At 34.8% G+C, this 18,403-nt stretch overlaps 2 protein-coding genes and 1 long non-coding RNA gene across 8 annotated transcripts in view; 1 reads left to right on the forward strand and 2 right to left on the reverse strand.

The window, feature by feature from the left end:
• The window catches only part of LOC139823628 (uncharacterized), a 310,568-nt gene that overhangs the window by 281,640 nt on the left and 10,525 nt on the right, over positions 1 to 18,403 (reverse strand). The window lies entirely within an intron of this gene.
• LOC139823647 (uncharacterized) lies at positions 9,004 to 10,820 on the forward strand. Its single transcript, XM_071796173.1, has 2 exons — positions 9,004 to 10,530; positions 10,617 to 10,820. The coding sequence occupies exons 1-2, from the start codon at positions 9,910 to 9,912 to the stop codon at positions 10,818 to 10,820; spliced, it is 825 nt and encodes a 274-aa protein (XP_071652274.1). The 5' UTR covers positions 9,004 to 9,909.
• Positions 10,842 to 16,924, reverse strand: LOC139823646 (uncharacterized). 6 transcript variants are annotated; one of them, XM_071796170.1, is made up of 6 exons: positions 16,616 to 16,924; positions 13,240 to 13,390; positions 12,818 to 13,159; positions 12,522 to 12,717; positions 11,886 to 12,409; positions 10,842 to 11,816 (listed from the first exon to the last, which is right to left on the reverse strand). In XM_071796170.1, exons 2-6 carry the CDS (start codon positions 13,343 to 13,345, stop codon positions 11,626 to 11,628), a joined length of 1,359 nt encoding a protein of 452 aa, XP_071652271.1. In that variant the 5' UTR covers positions 13,346 to 13,390; positions 16,616 to 16,924; the 3' UTR covers positions 10,842 to 11,625. The 6 variants fall into 6 exon arrangements, with proteins under 6 accessions (XP_071652271.1, XP_071652269.1, XP_071652268.1 ...); XM_071796168.1 differs by lacking the exon at positions 16,616 to 16,924 and adding an exon at positions 13,544 to 13,797; XM_071796167.1 differs by lacking the exon at positions 16,616 to 16,924 and adding an exon at positions 13,511 to 13,797.

Genomic DNA, 18,403 nt, shown 5'->3' on the forward strand with positions numbered 1-18,403 from the left:
CTTCGATCTGAGCCCGACAAATTCCGTCATGATCGCACCATTGTTTTCATCTTTCATTAAGCCCGGCACCTTCTTATTGCGACCCGATTTCCTTCGGTCTTGCTAGCCGAAGGGGCGCTGCCGCAAATTACCTGCCCGAAGACAGTAGCTCGCCGATACCCGCAATATTATATTTTTGACGAATCACTCCAAATGGGCGCCAGGTGCGATTACGCCACCACATTTCAACAACTCGATTCCTGGCTCACGCACATGTACATCTCGCGTGAACGCTAACTCAGGGTGCCGGTTACGTCTTTTTGTCGAGGAGGGTGAGGAGGGAGCGTAGCGTAATCAACACACAGGAGATAATAAAAATAATAATAATGTATTTCAAGTAACATGAGACTCGTCTCCGCAGGCCCAACGCAACGCCTTCTCACCGCGAATCTCAAGGGAAATACAACATAAGATATCCGCGATACGGGTATATCGTCCGCGGGACTCTTATCTGCGATACGACTCTAATATTCACAATAATACAATACGACTCTAATACTCAATACTCACAATAAGCGACACGAAATATTCGCGATACGACACTAACGTCCACGACTCTTAACATTCCATCGCGACATTTCCATACACAACAAGTGTAACGCAATTGGGATTGGCGGTCGTGACGTCACAAGGCAAAATGGCCGGAGAGAGTAGGTCACTTGTCACTCTACAATACGACGTATGTGCTTATTCCCTGAACCGAATTTTTACCAAAAGTATATGAAATAGGGGTAAAATTTTCCGGGGAGTGCCACTATGTGTATAGTTTTTTGTTACCGATTTTCTGGAAACCGGTTTTTCTAATTCTTTTAATTGAAAAATTGGAAAAATTAAAAAAATTGGTTTCCAGAAAATCGGTAACAAAAAACTATACACATAGTGGCACTCTCCGGAAAATTCTACCCCTATTTCATATACTTTTGATAAAAATTCGATTCAGGGGTTTGGGCTGGGCGTTGATGAGTCAGTCAGTCAGTCAGGACATTTTCCTTTATATACATAGATTTCAGTAATTAAAATGAGACTGCCCATAAGTGAAATATGCAATTTTACCAATTCGACGCCTTCATGCCGCAATTCGATTTATTTATGTGGCAGCCGGCGACCTACTCTTCTATACTATTATCTATACTATTATATAAATTCTTACGGGTGGTGTATGTTTGGCCGTTTTTAACTTAAAAACTATTGGACCAAATTTTTATCAAAAGTATATAAAATAGGGGTAGAATTTTCCAGAAAGTGCTATAGAGTGTGTAGTTTTTCGTTACCGATTTCTGGAAACCGATTTTTTTAATTTTTCTAATTTTTACGAGCAAAAAAATTAAAAAAATCGGTTTCCAGAAAAGAGATAACGATAAACTATACACTCTATAGCATTCCCCGGAAAATTGTACCCCTATTTTATATGGTTTTAATACAAGTTCGGTCTAATAGTTTTTAAGTCGATTTATTTATGTGGCAGCCGGCGACCTACTCTTTTTAGTTCTGTTTTCGCCACCAGATAGCGTATCGCAGTTTAGCCATTCCCAATATCTCGACCGTGCGTCCTCGAAACTCCTGCCGAGCGAGCGCGACGATACTTGCCCGCACAAACGACGGCGCAAAATATCTGCGAGATTCTCCCCGAATATACGAATCTCTCTCGAAACGCACGGTCCGTGACACCTCCCCTTACGACACGCATTAACACTTATCCCGAATCGTTCGCAACAACGTACACGATATTCCACGATACGCACTGTTCGCGGTACGCCTCTGTTCACAAACACGTAATACGATACAATAGACGCGAATTGAGCCGGCCGCATCTGAGCTTCCGAGAAAGGGTTTGTAATACTTTCCGGGCTCTATCTCGGCCGCCCACGACCACACGTTCTATCAAAATGCTAAGGTAACTTAAGTACCTAATAACCTAACCGGCACTCGCACAGGGGGTGGCTCCTCGGCTGCGGCTGGTTCGACAGTGACGAGCGGCCGGCCCGGCGGGACTACGCTGGCCTCCGCGCATGCGCCTTCAAGCTCGCAGTTTTCCGCCCCGTCGATCTGTCGCGCGGGCCACCCTGTTCGCGGCGTCGCTCGCATCCGCTGCCTGCCCGCGGCAATTTCAATTAGCTGTCATAGGGTACGGGCCCATCTCAGTGTTAGCCAGGCTGGTCAGGCCGTAGCTATGCTGCTCGGCGCCCTCAGTGCCACCGGGGTAAGGCATCCGGGGCGTCCACTCGCTTCGCGGTAGTGGTGACGTACCCCTCCACTATGCTGCGATGGGGCCAGGGATGTGCTGTGAGAGACATTCCATGCGTTTTGGCGACGGTGGGCCCGCGTGACCCGCCCGCCGGTCAACCGCTCTGTCCAGCGTCCCTCAAGCGTCCCTCAGTCGTTACATATCTCGTCGTCAATTCCACGCTTCGGCACCACCTGTCATTTCTACGAAATCTGGCCCACAATTAGTTAACGCAATTAGCGCTATCTACTCGAGTAGAGGCGCCTTCCCTACTCGAGTCGAGGCGCCATCCCCGACCCTACCCTCGGCCGAGCTACCGTCTGGCCGGTGGACGCGACATTGTCACGTCACATTGTTCGCAAGCGGTATACCGTACGCGCTATCTACCGCGTAATCACTTGTGTCGAACCTGGCTATATCACGTTTCATGTTCTCGTACGCATCGTCGCACTCGATATGATAAATCAGACTGACCGTGTCGGTGTATATATCTACACATGTCGCGGTACAGGGGAGACATGTACTCGTGGTGAAATTCGTATAGGCACACCTTCGACATGTCGAGGATGCACATGCCGACGTAGATCGGTTTGTCGAATTTCACCTCGAGTTTGCGCAGTTTAACGGCTACCAGATTTTCCGAAAACACGCTCTTGCTGTGGAAATTTGTTCGCGCAATCATTGCCTCCGCGCCCTATCGTCCGTCTCACTTTGTCAGTAATTTTACGTCGACGTGATTGCGAACATTTTCCATCGTTTTCGCGAAAACCGCATTATTCAACAATTTATATAAATTTTTCTCAAACTCATATTTGGCCAGTGTTCTAAATTTTGTATTGAATTCGATGTAAGCGCGGAGCCACGCAGATTGAGCGAATTGCAATACGCGATGTATTTTCGTGACGCGAAGGCCGTGCGCGTGCACTGCTGCAGTTTACGATAATGGATGACATAACGCTTCTTATCGTACAGCGTGGCGAGAAGTTTTTCCTGCCGTTTGCCTGGCGGTTTATCGCTCGTCGGACAAAACGGTAGGTCAGCGTGCGCGTCGTATTCTGCGGATACTCTAGATCGACCTCGAAAATATAACCTGTGGGCGAATCCGAAGCGATCGCGCTAAAGTCAAAATTCGAAACGTCTTCGACCCATCGAAAATCTGCGTAGGGCAGTGGCTGACACATCGTCCAACCGTACAAGTTGTTTACATCAAAATATATCAAGTACGACGACGGTTTCGATGGATCGTACGACTGCATGTATGTACTTGTTGTTGGCCCGCGCGTATCTGTTTGAACATTGACTCAGGCCACCGCGAATACCGCGTTTGATAAACATGACCATGTCAATGTCGGTGGGCAGTTCGAAATTGACACGGGTATGTTTCAACATGTCCCACGTAAAGCCTGGTAAAGTATAGTAGTACGCGGGTTCAAATCCATAACTCGCAATACAATTGTCGCGGAAATAGTCAAAAACGTCGGCCAACAGCAAGACATCGGTTTTGAAGTATAGATCGCTGTATTCGCTTAGGGTCCGAACGGAGAATCACTGCCAAACGTTCGCGGCGTGCGCGTAATCGCTCTCGAATACGGTGTCACCGGTTAAGGAACTGTAAAATGAATCGCGCGGCGGTAAACACAAGTCCTCCAACTTTTCGACGCAATCCACGTATTCGTATGGAAAGACACCTTTTTGCGTCAATAATTTGAAATCGTGGTCGGATAACGCGGAAAATTTTAAACGTATAATTTTTAATTTATTCTTATCGAGAAAGGATGCCAATTTTGCGAGACTCGTGCTAAGAAATTTGTACAAATCGATAAATCTAAATTTTATATCGCTTCGCGAATCTGATCTTTTGGCTGTATCTTTCACGTGCTTTGTGAATTAGATGTACTTTTCCTTTGTTATCGGTAGAACATTGATCGAGCTTTCGAACGCGGCAGCTGTCTCCGTGATAACAAAATGCGCATCATAGCCCGATAAATTGTGGAAAATTACTGGGATAAAATGAGAATCTTTATAATTAAAATTATATTATTAAAAGAAGTATATAGGTATTCACCGATCGCAAAAGTACTTTGTGTGTCCATTCTTATTAATTTGCGAGCTTCCGAGGCGGGATAGATGCACGCAAAATGTCCCACGTTGTCGCTCGCGGGTCCTGCACGTACAGCAGATTCACGTGTTTATCACTCTTCCGGTCGGTAAGCCGTATTGGAAGAACGTTTGACGCCTTCTGTCTCTCAATGGTATACACATTGATCGACACGTCGTTAAGTCGTTCAAATTGTTTAATCTGTTTCAACGTCATTGGAAATTCAATGTCTCGTAAATTCAATTTTCAAAAAAAGGTAAAAAAAGGCGCCAAGTACACGCGCAATGTATGTTGTAAATCTAAAAATCTTAAATGGTAGTAGCTTTATTTCTTCCTAACAAAATAATTCACAAAATTGCGTTACCTAATTCAACCTAAGTGATACGTATTTCAAAAAAAGATGTGAAATCTTTAAATTGCGCCAATTGCAAAGAGAATATATATACTTTAAAAAATAATTGTTGTGCAACTACTTTTAAAAAATAAAACAAAATTGTGTTACCTAACTCAGCCCAAGTGGTATGTATCTTTGTATTCCTGAGAGTCTTTCTATCAACCCAAGTGGTAGTAGTTTTAATTCTCCTTGATAAAATTATAATATTACAAAGAATTATTTTAATCACAAAGAATTAAAGAGGTAACATTATAAAATAAAAATATTTAATTAAAATAAAATAAATAAATTTTTCTTGTAAAAAACTTGGCGCTGTTTTTGCGATTTTGTTTTGAGGAATTTTTGTTATCAAATATTTATTTAAGGAAGATAATGAATGATTACACAAATAACACTTACCTGCAGTACCTCAGTTAAAAAGAAATATTGATATTTTCTAATTTTTAATTTCAGATTCTTGAAAATTTATAAATAATTAAAAATGATTAATATACGTGTTTTGTTTTACCACTGTTTTATGAACTGTAGATATTCAATTTGAAATTCAGCTTAAAATGTGCACTTTGGCACCTCCTTAAGTCATTAGTAATCAGATGTTTTTTTTTGTTATTTTGAAGAACTATAACGTTAAGATTTTTCGTTCATTGATAAACATTAACTTATTTATACATTGTTAAATAAAATAGTAGCTTATCCTATTCGAATTTTTATTATGTCAGTGATTGGACTTTGCTTTATTATGTTTTTTACTTAATCTTAATTTCTTTTTTATTTCACACGGAGAAAATTGTTACGGTTGTTACAACAATGTTCTCTATGATTAAAAGAGAAATGTATGTGAATTCAAGTTAAATTGATATTACATTGAATGTAGCTGTTAAGATATGCCCATTTATACAGTTGTCATAACAGTAGTTCTTACGATACGTAACATTCGGTTATAATACCCTCGTATATGGTTGCCTCAACCAAAGGATTATTGCTATCGCTCTTATGTGGTCTGCAGCACAACTATTATGGTTGAGAGATCCATAAGATATAGCTGCACGGTACAGCACTGAATCACTGTATGATTGAGAGTTTAGTTCCATTGCGCGCGCAAAAGAATTTCTGCATAGAATAAAGTGGATTTGATAAGGATATTTTAACTTTAAGGCCTATCTACTCTCTCTTTGTGTATAGAGGTTAGATTGACATGTAGACTGTGCGTGTGTCTTGCGACTCGCGTTCTGCGTCTTATGTAGATAGGCCTTTATAAATATACTTTTTTCATAAATATATTTACGAACACAAAATTTCGTAATGAGCCGACACTGGTTTCTGACATTCACCCGACATTATAAGAAATATTATATCATATATCTAATTCAAAATTTTATTACTCTTTTTAAACTAAATTTGTTTCTTAAGATGATTTTTGAAAAATTATATATTTGCGCTGGTTGACATATGTAGACTATATATAACACTAACATTAAATTAAGAAGTGGTCTACCACGTAAGGCAGTTGACTCACGATCCAGAGGTCCCGAGTTCGAATCCCACCAAGGTAAGTGTGTTTTTATATGTGTTTTTAAATACGAGAAAATATTTATAATCATAGACTGCATCTTAAGAAACAAATTTAGTTAAAAAATAGTAATAAAATTTTGAAATAAATAATTTTTTTTTGTCGGGTGAATATTTGTTCATTATGGTTGTAACATCCATATATTATGGTTGCAACATCCATATAGTAGCTACCCTCACTAAGGTTAGGGCAACCATATGGAAACCATAGGTCACTTCCAGAGTACTATGGTTTCCATAACCCTTTTGTATGGATGGGCGAAAATTAACAGCATTATTCTGTTGTAGCAACCGTAACTTTTTCTCCGTGTGCAGTACTGCACTTGAGTGAAATTGAATGGGCAAGTAAGTCTCAATTGAAATCAAAGAAAACATGAATTGGACGACTCGCAAAGCTTTTAAGAATTTATCAAGTCGTCAACAATATAATCGTTTACGCCTTCGTAGAGCATTTCATCTTTCTGCGGGTAAAACACACTTAAAAGACCAAAATAGAAGTAATAATTCTTTAACTTATTCATGTGAACAGAATTTGAGAAGTAGTGAAACTGAAGAAACGTCTTTGGACTTTCCATCACAAACGCCAAGTGCTCATGATGATGTAGTAGAAGAAATAGTACACGAAGATTCGCAAAAGGTTGCGAACAAGGGTTTGCAACCCCAAAATGTCGAAATAGATTGTTTTCAAAACTGTTTACGACAATGCTGCCTGGACATGAATATAAATCATGTTCAGACTACAGCAATTTTAAAAGTACTTTGTATGCATAAATGTTTTCAAAATTTGCCAAAAGATAGCAGAAATTTTTTACAAACAAGTCGTGATCGCATTAACTTTGTACCAATTGGCTCAGGTGTATATTGGCATATTAGTTTTGTAAAACCGTTAGAAAAGCACCTTTCGTTTTACGATGCAGATGAAATTCCGCCTGTTCTAGAAATAGAACTGAGCACTGACGGTTTATCATTGAGTAGAAACAATCCTATGCAATATTGGCCTTTACAATATAGGGTCATTAATATTCCTTATTTCAAACCGGTGATTATAGGTGTGTATAAAGGACTTGAGAAACCTTGCGATGTACATAAGTTTTTTGAAAATCTTGTTGATGAGGTGAAATCAGCTAATAGACTAGGAGGAATACTAATACGTAATCGTCGTATTTCTATAGTGTTTAAAAATTTTGTTGCAGACGCTCCGGCAAGAGCTTTAGTTTTAAATCATTATGGACACAATTCCGGTAATCCGTGCTCTAAATGCAAAGTTAATGGTTTCCGACATGAGAATCGAATGGTTTACTTGGGCATCAATCACGAAAAGCGAACAAATGAACAATATATATCTTGTTTGAATGAGGACCATCAAAAAGGAAAAAGTCCATTACAGGATCTTGGAATACCGATTGTCACAAGGGTGCCTTTTGAAATTATGCATCTGGTATACGCTGGTGTTGCTTCAAGGCTATTAAGTGCGTGGTATGATGGCAAATTTGGATATGCAGCGAAACTACCTAGCTCAGCGCTTAATGAAATGTCTTCACGATATGAAGAGTTAAACAAGTTTTGTCCAAACGAATTTGCTCGTCGCCCTAGATCTCTCGCAAAATTCTCTAAATTTAAAGCAACTGAGTTAAAACATTTCCGTTTATATGCAGCACCAATTATTTCGTTCGGAATTCTATCTGACGAATTTTACTTCCATTTGTTATTACTTAATGTAGCCATGAGAATAGTCACATCAATTAAATGTTCGAAATCGAAAAGGCAATTAAAAACGGCTGAAAAATGCCTACAAAGATTTGTTAAATATGCGGAACATCTTTATACAGCGACCTTTGTAAGTTACAATGTTCATGGATTACAACATTTAGTTGATGACGTAAAGGAATTAGGACATCTAGAAAATTGTTCAGCATTCGTTTATGAAAATAATATGCCGTTTTTTTTTTAAATAAGAAATCATCCACGTTCACTTGAGCAATTCGCAAATCGATTACGAAAAAAAAATTATATACAACATGTACCTGAACGTAATCTTGAGAATCATCGCCTTTCAGCAAAACACTCAAATGGTCCCATTCCTGAATGTATGGAAAATACAAATGTCATACAATACAAAAATTATCAGTCAAATGAATTTAATTTTGCATTAGATGATTGCAATAGCTTTTGCAAGATTCGGGATAACTCTATTTGCAGAATTAGAAATATTTTGACTCAAAATAAAAATGTTTTCTTTGTAGTACAAACTTTTCAAAATGTTACAAATTTTTATGAATTACCAATTCAGTCTTCAACTGTCGGAGTTTATAAATGCAAATAGTTATCAAAAGACTTACAATTAATCAGCACAAATTATGTAACTGCGAAGTGCTATAGTATGCCAAGTTGGTCAGGATCATTCTCTTCAACAAAAAAATCAGAAAAAAATAATGATGAATATATTGTTTCTACTCTCTTACATTATATTAATTAGTTTCATATTGTAAAGCCAATTTATATATAACGTAAATGTTTGACCATATTCGCATAACAAATTTTAAATTTATAATCTGTCAATGTATAAATCCTCCAATATAATTTATTTTTTGTACCTCATAACTATTTAATGTTTTTCCACTACAAGATAAAAAAAGAACTATAAATATATACATATATGTACTGATCCACAGTGTTATAAAAAATGTCGGACAATAAAGGTTCAAAATGTAATCGACGAGGACGTACAATAAAAAAGCCTCCAAAGTATTGTACTACAGATTCTGATAAGCCAACGAAGAATAAGAAAAAGGCTAACAGTAATGTATTACAAGAAATGACAGCAATGTTCAGCAATTCTAATTTTGAAGAATCAACTGATGCGCCAAGTCAATCATCCAATAATGAATATAATTATTCGACTGACAGTGAGGACAATGTTGAAATGAAAAAAGGATCCAAAAAAAATGCACAATCAGCCCGGAAAAAAAGAAACAAATCAGGATAAACCAATCGCAAAATCTGACCGGAAAAAAGAAGGAAACCAAGAAAAAACACTACAATCAACATCGGAACAGCAACTTAGACACCATGAAAACAATAAAGGTGCAGTCCCATGCACAGCGAAAAATCGGAAACGACAAAAAGGGAACCGCAAAATGGAAATAGAGCATGCGCAGCTGCACAGCGCATCGTCTGCTTATTCCGTTACTTTTTTTCAACTTCAAGCGTCCCATGCACGCTAAAAAATAGAAAAATTAAAGAAAAATCAGAACTTGTTAAAATCGGAAATGCTATTTAAAGGTAAAAAGTAATAAAATGTATTATTTATATAAAGAAAATAATTATTATTAAACATTTGTATAACAACTACACTCGAAATTACTAATTTTTCGGTTCTATGAAGAAAAATTGGTTAAAGAAAGAGGTTAGAGTACCATTTCTTGTTGAAAAAGCTGCTCCATGGGACGCTAGAAATCGAAAAATAGAAACGGAAAGGTACGCAAAATGATATTAATTGAAAATTTAAGTTAAAAAAAATTTTTATTTATTCTATAAATATTCTGTAATAATAGTGTCAATTACCATTGTTTAGGTACGTGAATAATGAGATCAAAAGTTTATTTGATGCTAATACTGCAAAAATGCAGACAGTTGCAACAAATGCCACAAACACCTTGGCAATCTGAAATAAATTATGAACAAATTAACAAGATGTACTGCCTTTATATTTTACTAAAAAGAAAAGAACTTGTTAAACGAAGATTCTGGGTAAGACCCATATTTACAGAAGAAATGAGATTATTACAAGAGTTTAGCGATAACTTAATTATTGAAATGATGCATCGTGATGAAGAAAAATATTTTGATTTTTTCCGTATGCATTTGCAAAGTTTAAATGAATTATTTACTCTTATTGAACCACACATTACAAAACAGACTGTGGTGAGGACTCCCATACCATCTAGAACTCGTTTTGAAATCTGCATTCGCTATTTAGCTACAGGTGATAGCTTTCAGTCTCTTAGTTATGCTTTTCGAGTAGCACCAAATACAATATCTAAAATTATATCAGAAACTTGTCAAGTTATTTCGGATGTTCTGGCTGAAATAGTTTTTCCAGAACCAACAGAACAGTTGTGGTATCAGAAAGCATGTGATTATGAAGATTTGTGGGACTTTCCTAATTGCATTGGGTCTATAGACGGTAAACACGTTGTCTTACAGGTATTTATGAATTTAAAAATGACCAACTATACATATACTGTATAACAAATTATTATGAAAAAAATAAACAAAAATTTTATTTACAGGCACCATATAAGAGTGGTTCTACCTATTATAATTATAAAGGTCAACACAGTATTGTATTGCTTGCCATAACAGATGCAAATGGATTATTTACTGTAGTAGACATAGGAGCAGAAGGAAGACGTAGTGATGGAGGAATTTTTATGCACAGCGATCTTGGTATCAGTCTAAACAATAATGAAGTCAGTTTGCCTCCATCAAGATAATTAGAAGAAAATGGTCCAAATTTACCTTATGTGCTAGTTGGAGATGAAGCATTCGCTCTTACTAACTACATGATGAGACCATATTCTAGAAGAAATGATTTAGATCTTTCTGAAAAAGTGTACAACTACAGACATTGTAGAGCCAGAAGAAGTGTTGAATGTTCTTTTGGAGTGTTAGCAGCACGGTGGAGAGTTTATCGTAAACCCATGGAAACCTCAGTTACTACTTCTGTTAAAGTTGTTCAAGCAACAGTATGCTTGCATAATTTTCTAATGGCTAAAGATATAACTCGATCACTTCAAGAGAGGCAATATTCGCAACTTCTTCCAGCAGAAAGAGATGCACCTGCACATGCACTTCATGATCTGCATGTTCAATATGTAAATATAAATAATGCTACTGGGATAAGAGATGCATTTAAGCAATATTTTAATACAACTGGTGTTATTGCACAACAATGGGAGAGAGCATTGCAAAATAATTTTTAAGCTTAATTTATACAAAGAACAGTTTATTTAAATTTTTTAATAATTGTAACATGAATAAATTGTACATTATAACAAATACATGTTTGTCATACTTAAGTTTAAATATGTGCTTATTACATAATAAAGTGCATTTTAATATAATATTCAATAACCATATATGTATTTGTAACATTAAACTTAAATTAGTTTGTAATACAACGAAAAATCTTATAGTTATAGCTTTCTATTTATTTAGCCTATCTCCACTTAGTTTGGCATTTAATTTTGGCATTAAATTATTTATTAATAATATTGCTGATGGTTTAAAATAAAGGAATTAGGCATCAATATCTTGTAAATCTTTTTCTTGTTGTAAGCGAGTCAAAAAATCTATTTCTACTTTTGCTCTAGCTTTATAAGAAAGTCCAGCAGCTAACCTCATTGCAAAACTATCTATTTCATCCATCTTTTTGGGCTCTGTTTTTATATGTTTCATTATTTCCTTTTCTACATCGGCAGTTCTTTTCTCTGTTAATAAACAATGTTTTATTACAAACAATACAAGTTTAGAGTATGTTACAAAATAAAGGTACTTACTATTGGAACTACTTGATTGCCCTTGTGAAGGTAGATTTTGAGTACGATTATTTGAAGATGATGGAAATAATGTTCTACAAGCACTTTGTACCTCTCGTTGTATTAATACATTGTCTGCAGGCCTTTGTTGAAACACACGTTGTAATTGGGATTGTGCTCCTGTACAAGATTTTTCACTCAGAGAGAATTGCATTTGAGTAATACTATGTGGTGTTGACGTATTCGATCGTGCTTGTGATGAAACAGTGGAGATTATAGATCGAGATGGAGATGGAGAAACTTCTGGCATGATTGCAGACTGTGATATTGGAGAAACACACGACCGCCTGCTATCGTTACTGGAAGATCCTGAAGCAACAGTATTTATTGTATCTGAGATATTACTTAATGCTGAAATTGGTCGAACAAATCTCTCTTTAGAAATACTGTCGTGAACAAGTGTCTGTTGTGAATTGAATTCCATATTTTCTTTATTTGATGTACTGTTTGCATTCTTTCTCTTTAACTTCAATGATGATATTGTTCTAAAAAACAAAAAGTTTAAAAAGATATTGTTTAAACTCATATTTAAAATAAAATGTTTTGGAATAAATGTTACATGTACGCGTGCGTGTGTAGATATATACATATACGTACGACTTGTATGTTAAAGGTTCATTCAAAAAACTCATTGTCTCATAGTATCTAAAAGATGACTTTAAATCATCATTAGCTGCAGCTCCACTTCTTTTAAAAGCTGCCTTCTCTTTCATTAGTTTATTTCGAGCTTTACAATAACATCCTCTTAGATATGCCCAGCGCCTAGAAGCATTTACAGGTGTAAAATCACCTCCTGGAAAATAAGAAAATATATTTTAAAATATCTGTATTTTATGTTTTAATATAATACATCTTAATACATAAAATAATACATATATTTTAAAATACACTACCTCCAAAACTATTACTTATTAATTTCCATAAATCAGCTTTTACTTTCTTTGCTCTCTGCTTGGCAGGAAGTCTTGAGTCATAAAGCGCAGGCTTAAGTTGCACCAGGCCAATCAGACTTTCATCGTACTTGCCAGAAGCAAAAGGACCGTATACTTCCACAGCTTTACCAAGCTTTTTTCCTGATGGATCATTTTTCATTATATCATCATAATCATCATATTCATTATCAGAAAATTCACCATTTTCCACATCATCTGCTTCATTTAATTCATTTCCATCAAGTTCTTTATTTATGCATTTACTGGAACTGTCATTTCCTACTGATATTTCTTGTTTATTAACTGCAAACAATGTGATAATTATTATAAAATGTTTGGGGTACAAATACAGCGTTACACTATTTACAACAAACAATATTTACCTATTACTAACATTCCAGTCTTATCCATACAAAATTCATGCAATTCACTGTCATATATTGCTTGGTAACAACTGTGTTTTAATAAATTGTTCAAAAAACCATTCATAATATATCCACAATAGCCACATTTTATCGGATTATTCACTATTTGCTAAAAGAAAAATTTAAATATTACTTTCTTATTAAATAAACACGTTCGTATTAAAATTATCTATATTATACAATTTTTCATTAATACAGACAAATATTCTTAAAATTATTTACTTCTGACATTTTTAATCGCTATCAATTTGCTCGCTCGTACTTTTAGCTTATGCCTTCTTTTTTTAGGTTTAACGTGCATGGACCTGCATTTAGGTATATTGCACTCTTGTTCTTTATTCTTTTCAAAACGATGTGAATCTTTTAGCTTGTGCGCAGTGTCTAAGGTTATGTTTACAATCTGACGTAGATCACGTAGATACAAGATTGTAATTCTGCACAGTATGCACGCGCGTCCATTCCCCTTTTGTCGTTTCCGATTTTTCGCTGTGCATGGGACTGCATCCTAATTTGAACTTACCCGGTTGTTCAGAACAAATATTACAAAATAATTATAATCAAGGAACACTACAACCAACAACGGAACAGCAACTTAGACGCTTTGGAAACAATAATTTGAATTTACCCGGTTCAGCACAAACATTACAAAATAATTATGATCAAGGAACACTACAACTAACATCGGAACACCAACTTAGACGCCATGGAAACAATAATTTAAACTTACCCGGTTCAGCACAAACATTACAAAATAATTATGATCAAGGAACACTACAACCAATATCGGAACAGCAACTTAGACGCCATGGAAACAATAATTTGAACTTACCCGGTTGTCCAGCACAAACATTACAAAATTATGATCAAGGAGATGATGTGATGCGTACATCAAATAATTATTCTGTATACGATTTCAACTCAGGATCAGTTGTTGACACAAGTAACTAACAATCCAAAACAAATATTTTATTTTAAGGTAGTCCTTGTACATACGCAATAAAAAAGGGAAAAAACAAATAGAAAAATACTATTACTTACTATTACTATTACTATTACTTACTATTTTAATTTTTTTAATTTAAAATAAATGTATTACGTTGTACGTTTGTTTACCCAGGTACTGTTCAAAACAATTCGTCAAGAACTCCAACTTGTAACAAATATATTTCTCCGGCTGTTACTTCAAATAATAGATTTTATGACAGTTCAAGTACTAGTGGCATATACGCAAATGCAACCAGTGTCCCACCCACATATACAAAAGAATTATATGGCTCAGGTAAAATATTTTTACATACAATGGATTAAAATTAATAAAATTAGTAAAATAAAATAAAATATAATAGCAACCGAATTTTTACAGGAACTGCACTGGTTAATACACACATACACCCGCAGTTGTACAACTATCGTAATAACAATGATGGCCATATAAATTACAACGATTCTGAAAATGCCATCTTAAATAACTTGAAGGCATCGCAAGAAAGTTTCTTCCAAATATTTGAGGAAGAAATGCAATTGTTTCGCGAGACTCAGGAACAATATGTTTCGAAAAAAATGGACGATATGCAAAACTATTATGAGAAAAAAATGGATGAACTGAAAACCTACTTTAATACAAAATTGGATAATGTGCAAGCGTAAGTATGCGTTAACGTGATTTTCAATTCTAAAATGTATAAATTTTATCAAAATATCTTAAAAGAAGTTGTACGATAAAAAAAAGATAATTTAGATTTTGTTTTTGGGTTTATATAAAATGGAGCCTATCAAGATCTTTTTACATCCCCTTAAATATTAATTTTCTGAATATAATACCGAGCCAAATTATTTTTAGAAACGCAAATAACGATGAGGCTCGCCCGGTATATTCACTTCCGGAAGGTTTTCCATTACAAAATATGCAACAGTTTGAAAATTTCGAGAAAGATAAACAAAAGCAGAAAGAGCTATTTTGATTATATAAAAATATTATCATACTTTTAATTTTGCATTTTACTTTTCGGAATATTTAAATGGTTTTGCTATTTTTGGTAATACAAAATACAATATTCTTAAAATTCCTGGCTGTTCTTCCGAAAACGTCCGTGCTTTGATTTAGGTGAAACTTTGTGAATAGGTTCTTTTTAAATAAAAAAGACATACTAAAAGGATTTTTTGCGACTCCAAAGATTAGCAACTTTTTAAACATTTTTAACTTGCTGCCTCCGCGCATACATTTTCCACGCGAAACAAATTTCTTAACTATTATATAATTATTTATCACAAAATTAAAATTTTTCAGTTAAATTTATTTAGCAATATTTTATATCCCTTATCGGTAATTAATGAATTGCTGTATCGATAATAATTTGCATAATATATTACTATATACAGATTCTTTAAAATATTTTACAGAAAAATTATTTTATTTGGTGGAAAAATCCTAACACGAAAATTGCTTTGAGACAGTACATTAGAAATTCTATCTCAGATGAACTTGCAAGCCATTTTAAGTGGGCTCAGAAAAGTAATAAGGAAAGCAATGAAGAATCGGAAAACGAGGAAAATGAACCTGCATCTCACAAGACATTATATAATACACAGCTGAGCAAAATGATGTTCCGTAAGTATTTTTATTTGCATATCATATCCTTAATTTTTAATATCCTTAAATTATAATTTGTAAAACTCAACATTGTTCAGAAAAATCGAAAAAACTTTATTGTTTATGGAGCGTTTCACAAAGAAATGTATTTTATGTATATGTCTCGAAAAGCTACAAATATTTTTCAAAATTTTAGGAAGTTTTACGAGTCTGAAGTATTATTGTAATTCCATTAAATCAATCTATCATGTCTCGGAAAAATGTTTTGTTACCTTCTAGCATATGTTATACCTAAATTGATATTGATAATTTGTTTACAATTGTTGGGTTGTTGTGGAGTACAGCGAAAAACCCTTTTGATCATTTCTCCTCAACAATTCCTGTGTATTCGATCAATGACCTATCTTAAAATTTTGCAAACATTAGCATCAGCATTCCTTCGCGATATGTTTTCACTTTATATACAATCATAAAATTTTGAGTTTTGAAAAGACCCTTTCAAGATGATACATAACCCTCGTAGCGAAGAGATGTTTGTGATTTTTTGAATTTCCGAGCTTTTTATTATATTGATTGGTTTTAAACTTTTTTTTAAACTATTTTTTTCAATATTTTAAATTCAACAATGTTGAGTTTTGATAAAATACTCAGTGAAAATTATAGTAAAAATGATGTCAGTATGACGTCAAAACCGTCGTTTATGTCGGAATTTACTACAATATTTATAATTTCATTGGTTAATACCTGGTAAATTCGCTCACTTTTGTAATTATCATTAAGTTTTGAAATACACAATCGATTCCCTGGAATACAAGCAAAATTTGATATTATTTATGTGTAAACATATTTTAATTGATCAATTAATTAGTTCTACATAATATTATTTATGAAAGATAAAGATTTCAAGATCTTATAATACATATTATATTTTTTACTTTACTATGTTTTACTTTGTTTAAAATATTTTGTTTTTCAATAGAAGGCGCTTTCTCAGTCCAATAAGCCGATTTCTTTTTTAGGGCTCGGATAGAATGTATGGATTAAATCGTCTGGTTCAGAGTTAGAAATTTTTTTTTCCCAATATTCTCTAAACGCCTTTGAATTAGTTGTGCAAAAGTTACGTTTAGCAATTCTAAATTAATACATGCATATTATATAAGTTCTAGTTTTGTTTAAAATATTTTGTTCTCAACAACAGTTCTTGATTTAGAAGTATTTATCGAATTGTCTAGTCCACAGTTAGACAAATATTTTTTGTTCCTATTTTGTTCTTAATAGTTTATATATGTAAGGAAATATTCATTATATATTATAAAGTACTATATGAACTGCTATATAAACTGCAATGTTTGTAATGATATGTTCCTAAAAACTTAAATATTTATAAAAATTAATAAAAGTGATCATACTTAATAAATATTTATACTGTATTCATCTCATATAATTTTGAGTTTTGAAAAAGACCCTTTCAAAATGATACATTAACCCTCGTACGTGTAGCAAAATTGCACAAATAAACTGCATGAAGGCTCCTGGCCCCCAGCTGATCCCTCGCTGCACCCAGATTGAATCGCGACGTCAGAAGCGAAATATGACACGCTGAGAATTCTTGTGGGCCATTTTTAAATAAAAAGATATTTAAATAAAAAGACACTTAAGATCGCTTTAGCATACTTGTAAAATATTCCGAAAATGTTTCTTTATCTAAATATCTTTTTATTTAAAAATGATCCGCAAGAATTCTCAACGTGTTATTTATCGCCTCTGACGTCGCGATTCAATATGGGTGTAGCGAGGAATCAGCTGGGGGCCAGAAGCCTTCATGCACTTTATTTGTGCAATTTTGCTACACGGTATATTCTGCCAAAATCATTTGTATTTCTGCTGCACTACTTCTTACGCAAGCATCTGCCGTAATTTTTGTTGAATTCTGCTGTATATAAATGCGTATTTCTGCAAATAATTATTAGCAGTAGGCGCTGCTACAAATCTGGCGCGATTATGTTGCACTGCAATTTGCGCAAGCATCTGCCGCATTTCTTGCACTATTCTGCTATATGTAAATGGATACACATATCTTCCACAATTCTGTTGCACTACGACGAGAGCAAGTTTCTGCCAACAGAAAAAAAGTCAAAGTTGGAAATAGAAAACGCATGATCTGCCCGAAGGTTAGTGCACGACTTTTCGTGCAGTTTTACAGCAGAATTGCAAAGGAATGGTTACCAGGGTAATTTTGTAATATATATCCGTATTTTATTTCAGGATTTGCTATACGAACAAATATTTGTTTTCGCGTTTTAGCGGGAATAGTAACAATTTCGTCGTTATGGAAATAGTACGATACTCCGTTCACAACCAGACAAGCCCTCGGGTAGTCTATAGTTGCCTTTTGATTTTTGAAGAATTCCGTGCCTAGTTTTCCGTCTGACTTAATTGGAAAATTATTAGGAACTACATGAAACCATGCATCAGCATCGAGAATGCGTAATTTAGCTACGCCTATCGTGCGTGTTCGTCCTTTAGTTATTC

The sequence above is a fragment of the Temnothorax longispinosus genome, unplaced genomic scaffold (assembly GCF_030848805.1).
Source record: "Temnothorax longispinosus isolate EJ_2023e unplaced genomic scaffold, Tlon_JGU_v1 HiC_scaffold_15, whole genome shotgun sequence".
NCBI classification, from domain to species: Eukaryota; Metazoa; Arthropoda; class Insecta; order Hymenoptera; family Formicidae; genus Temnothorax; species Temnothorax longispinosus.

Excerpts from the sequence above, each read along its gene's own strand:
- LOC139823647 (XM_071796173.1), top strand. The coding sequence starts at position 9,910 with ATGAGATCAAAAGTTTATTTGATGCTAATACTGCAAAAATGCAGACAG. Across the intron at positions 10,531-10,616 it reads GTAAACACGTTGTCTTACAG|GCACCATATAAGAGTGGTTC; the intron begins GTATTTATGAAT and ends TTTTATTTACAG.
- LOC139823646 (XM_071796167.1), bottom strand. The coding sequence starts at position 13,582 with ATGCACGTTAAACCTAAAAAAAGAAGGCATAAGCTAAAAGTACGAGCG. Across the intron at positions 13,391-13,510 it reads AATTGATAGCGATTAAAAAT|CAAATAGTGAATAATCCGAT; the intron begins GTCAGAAGTAAA and ends TTTTTCTTTTAG. Across the intron at positions 12,718-12,817 it reads AATAAGTAATAGTTTTGGAG|GAGGTGATTTTACACCTGTA; the intron begins GTAGTGTATTTT and ends CTTATTTTCCAG.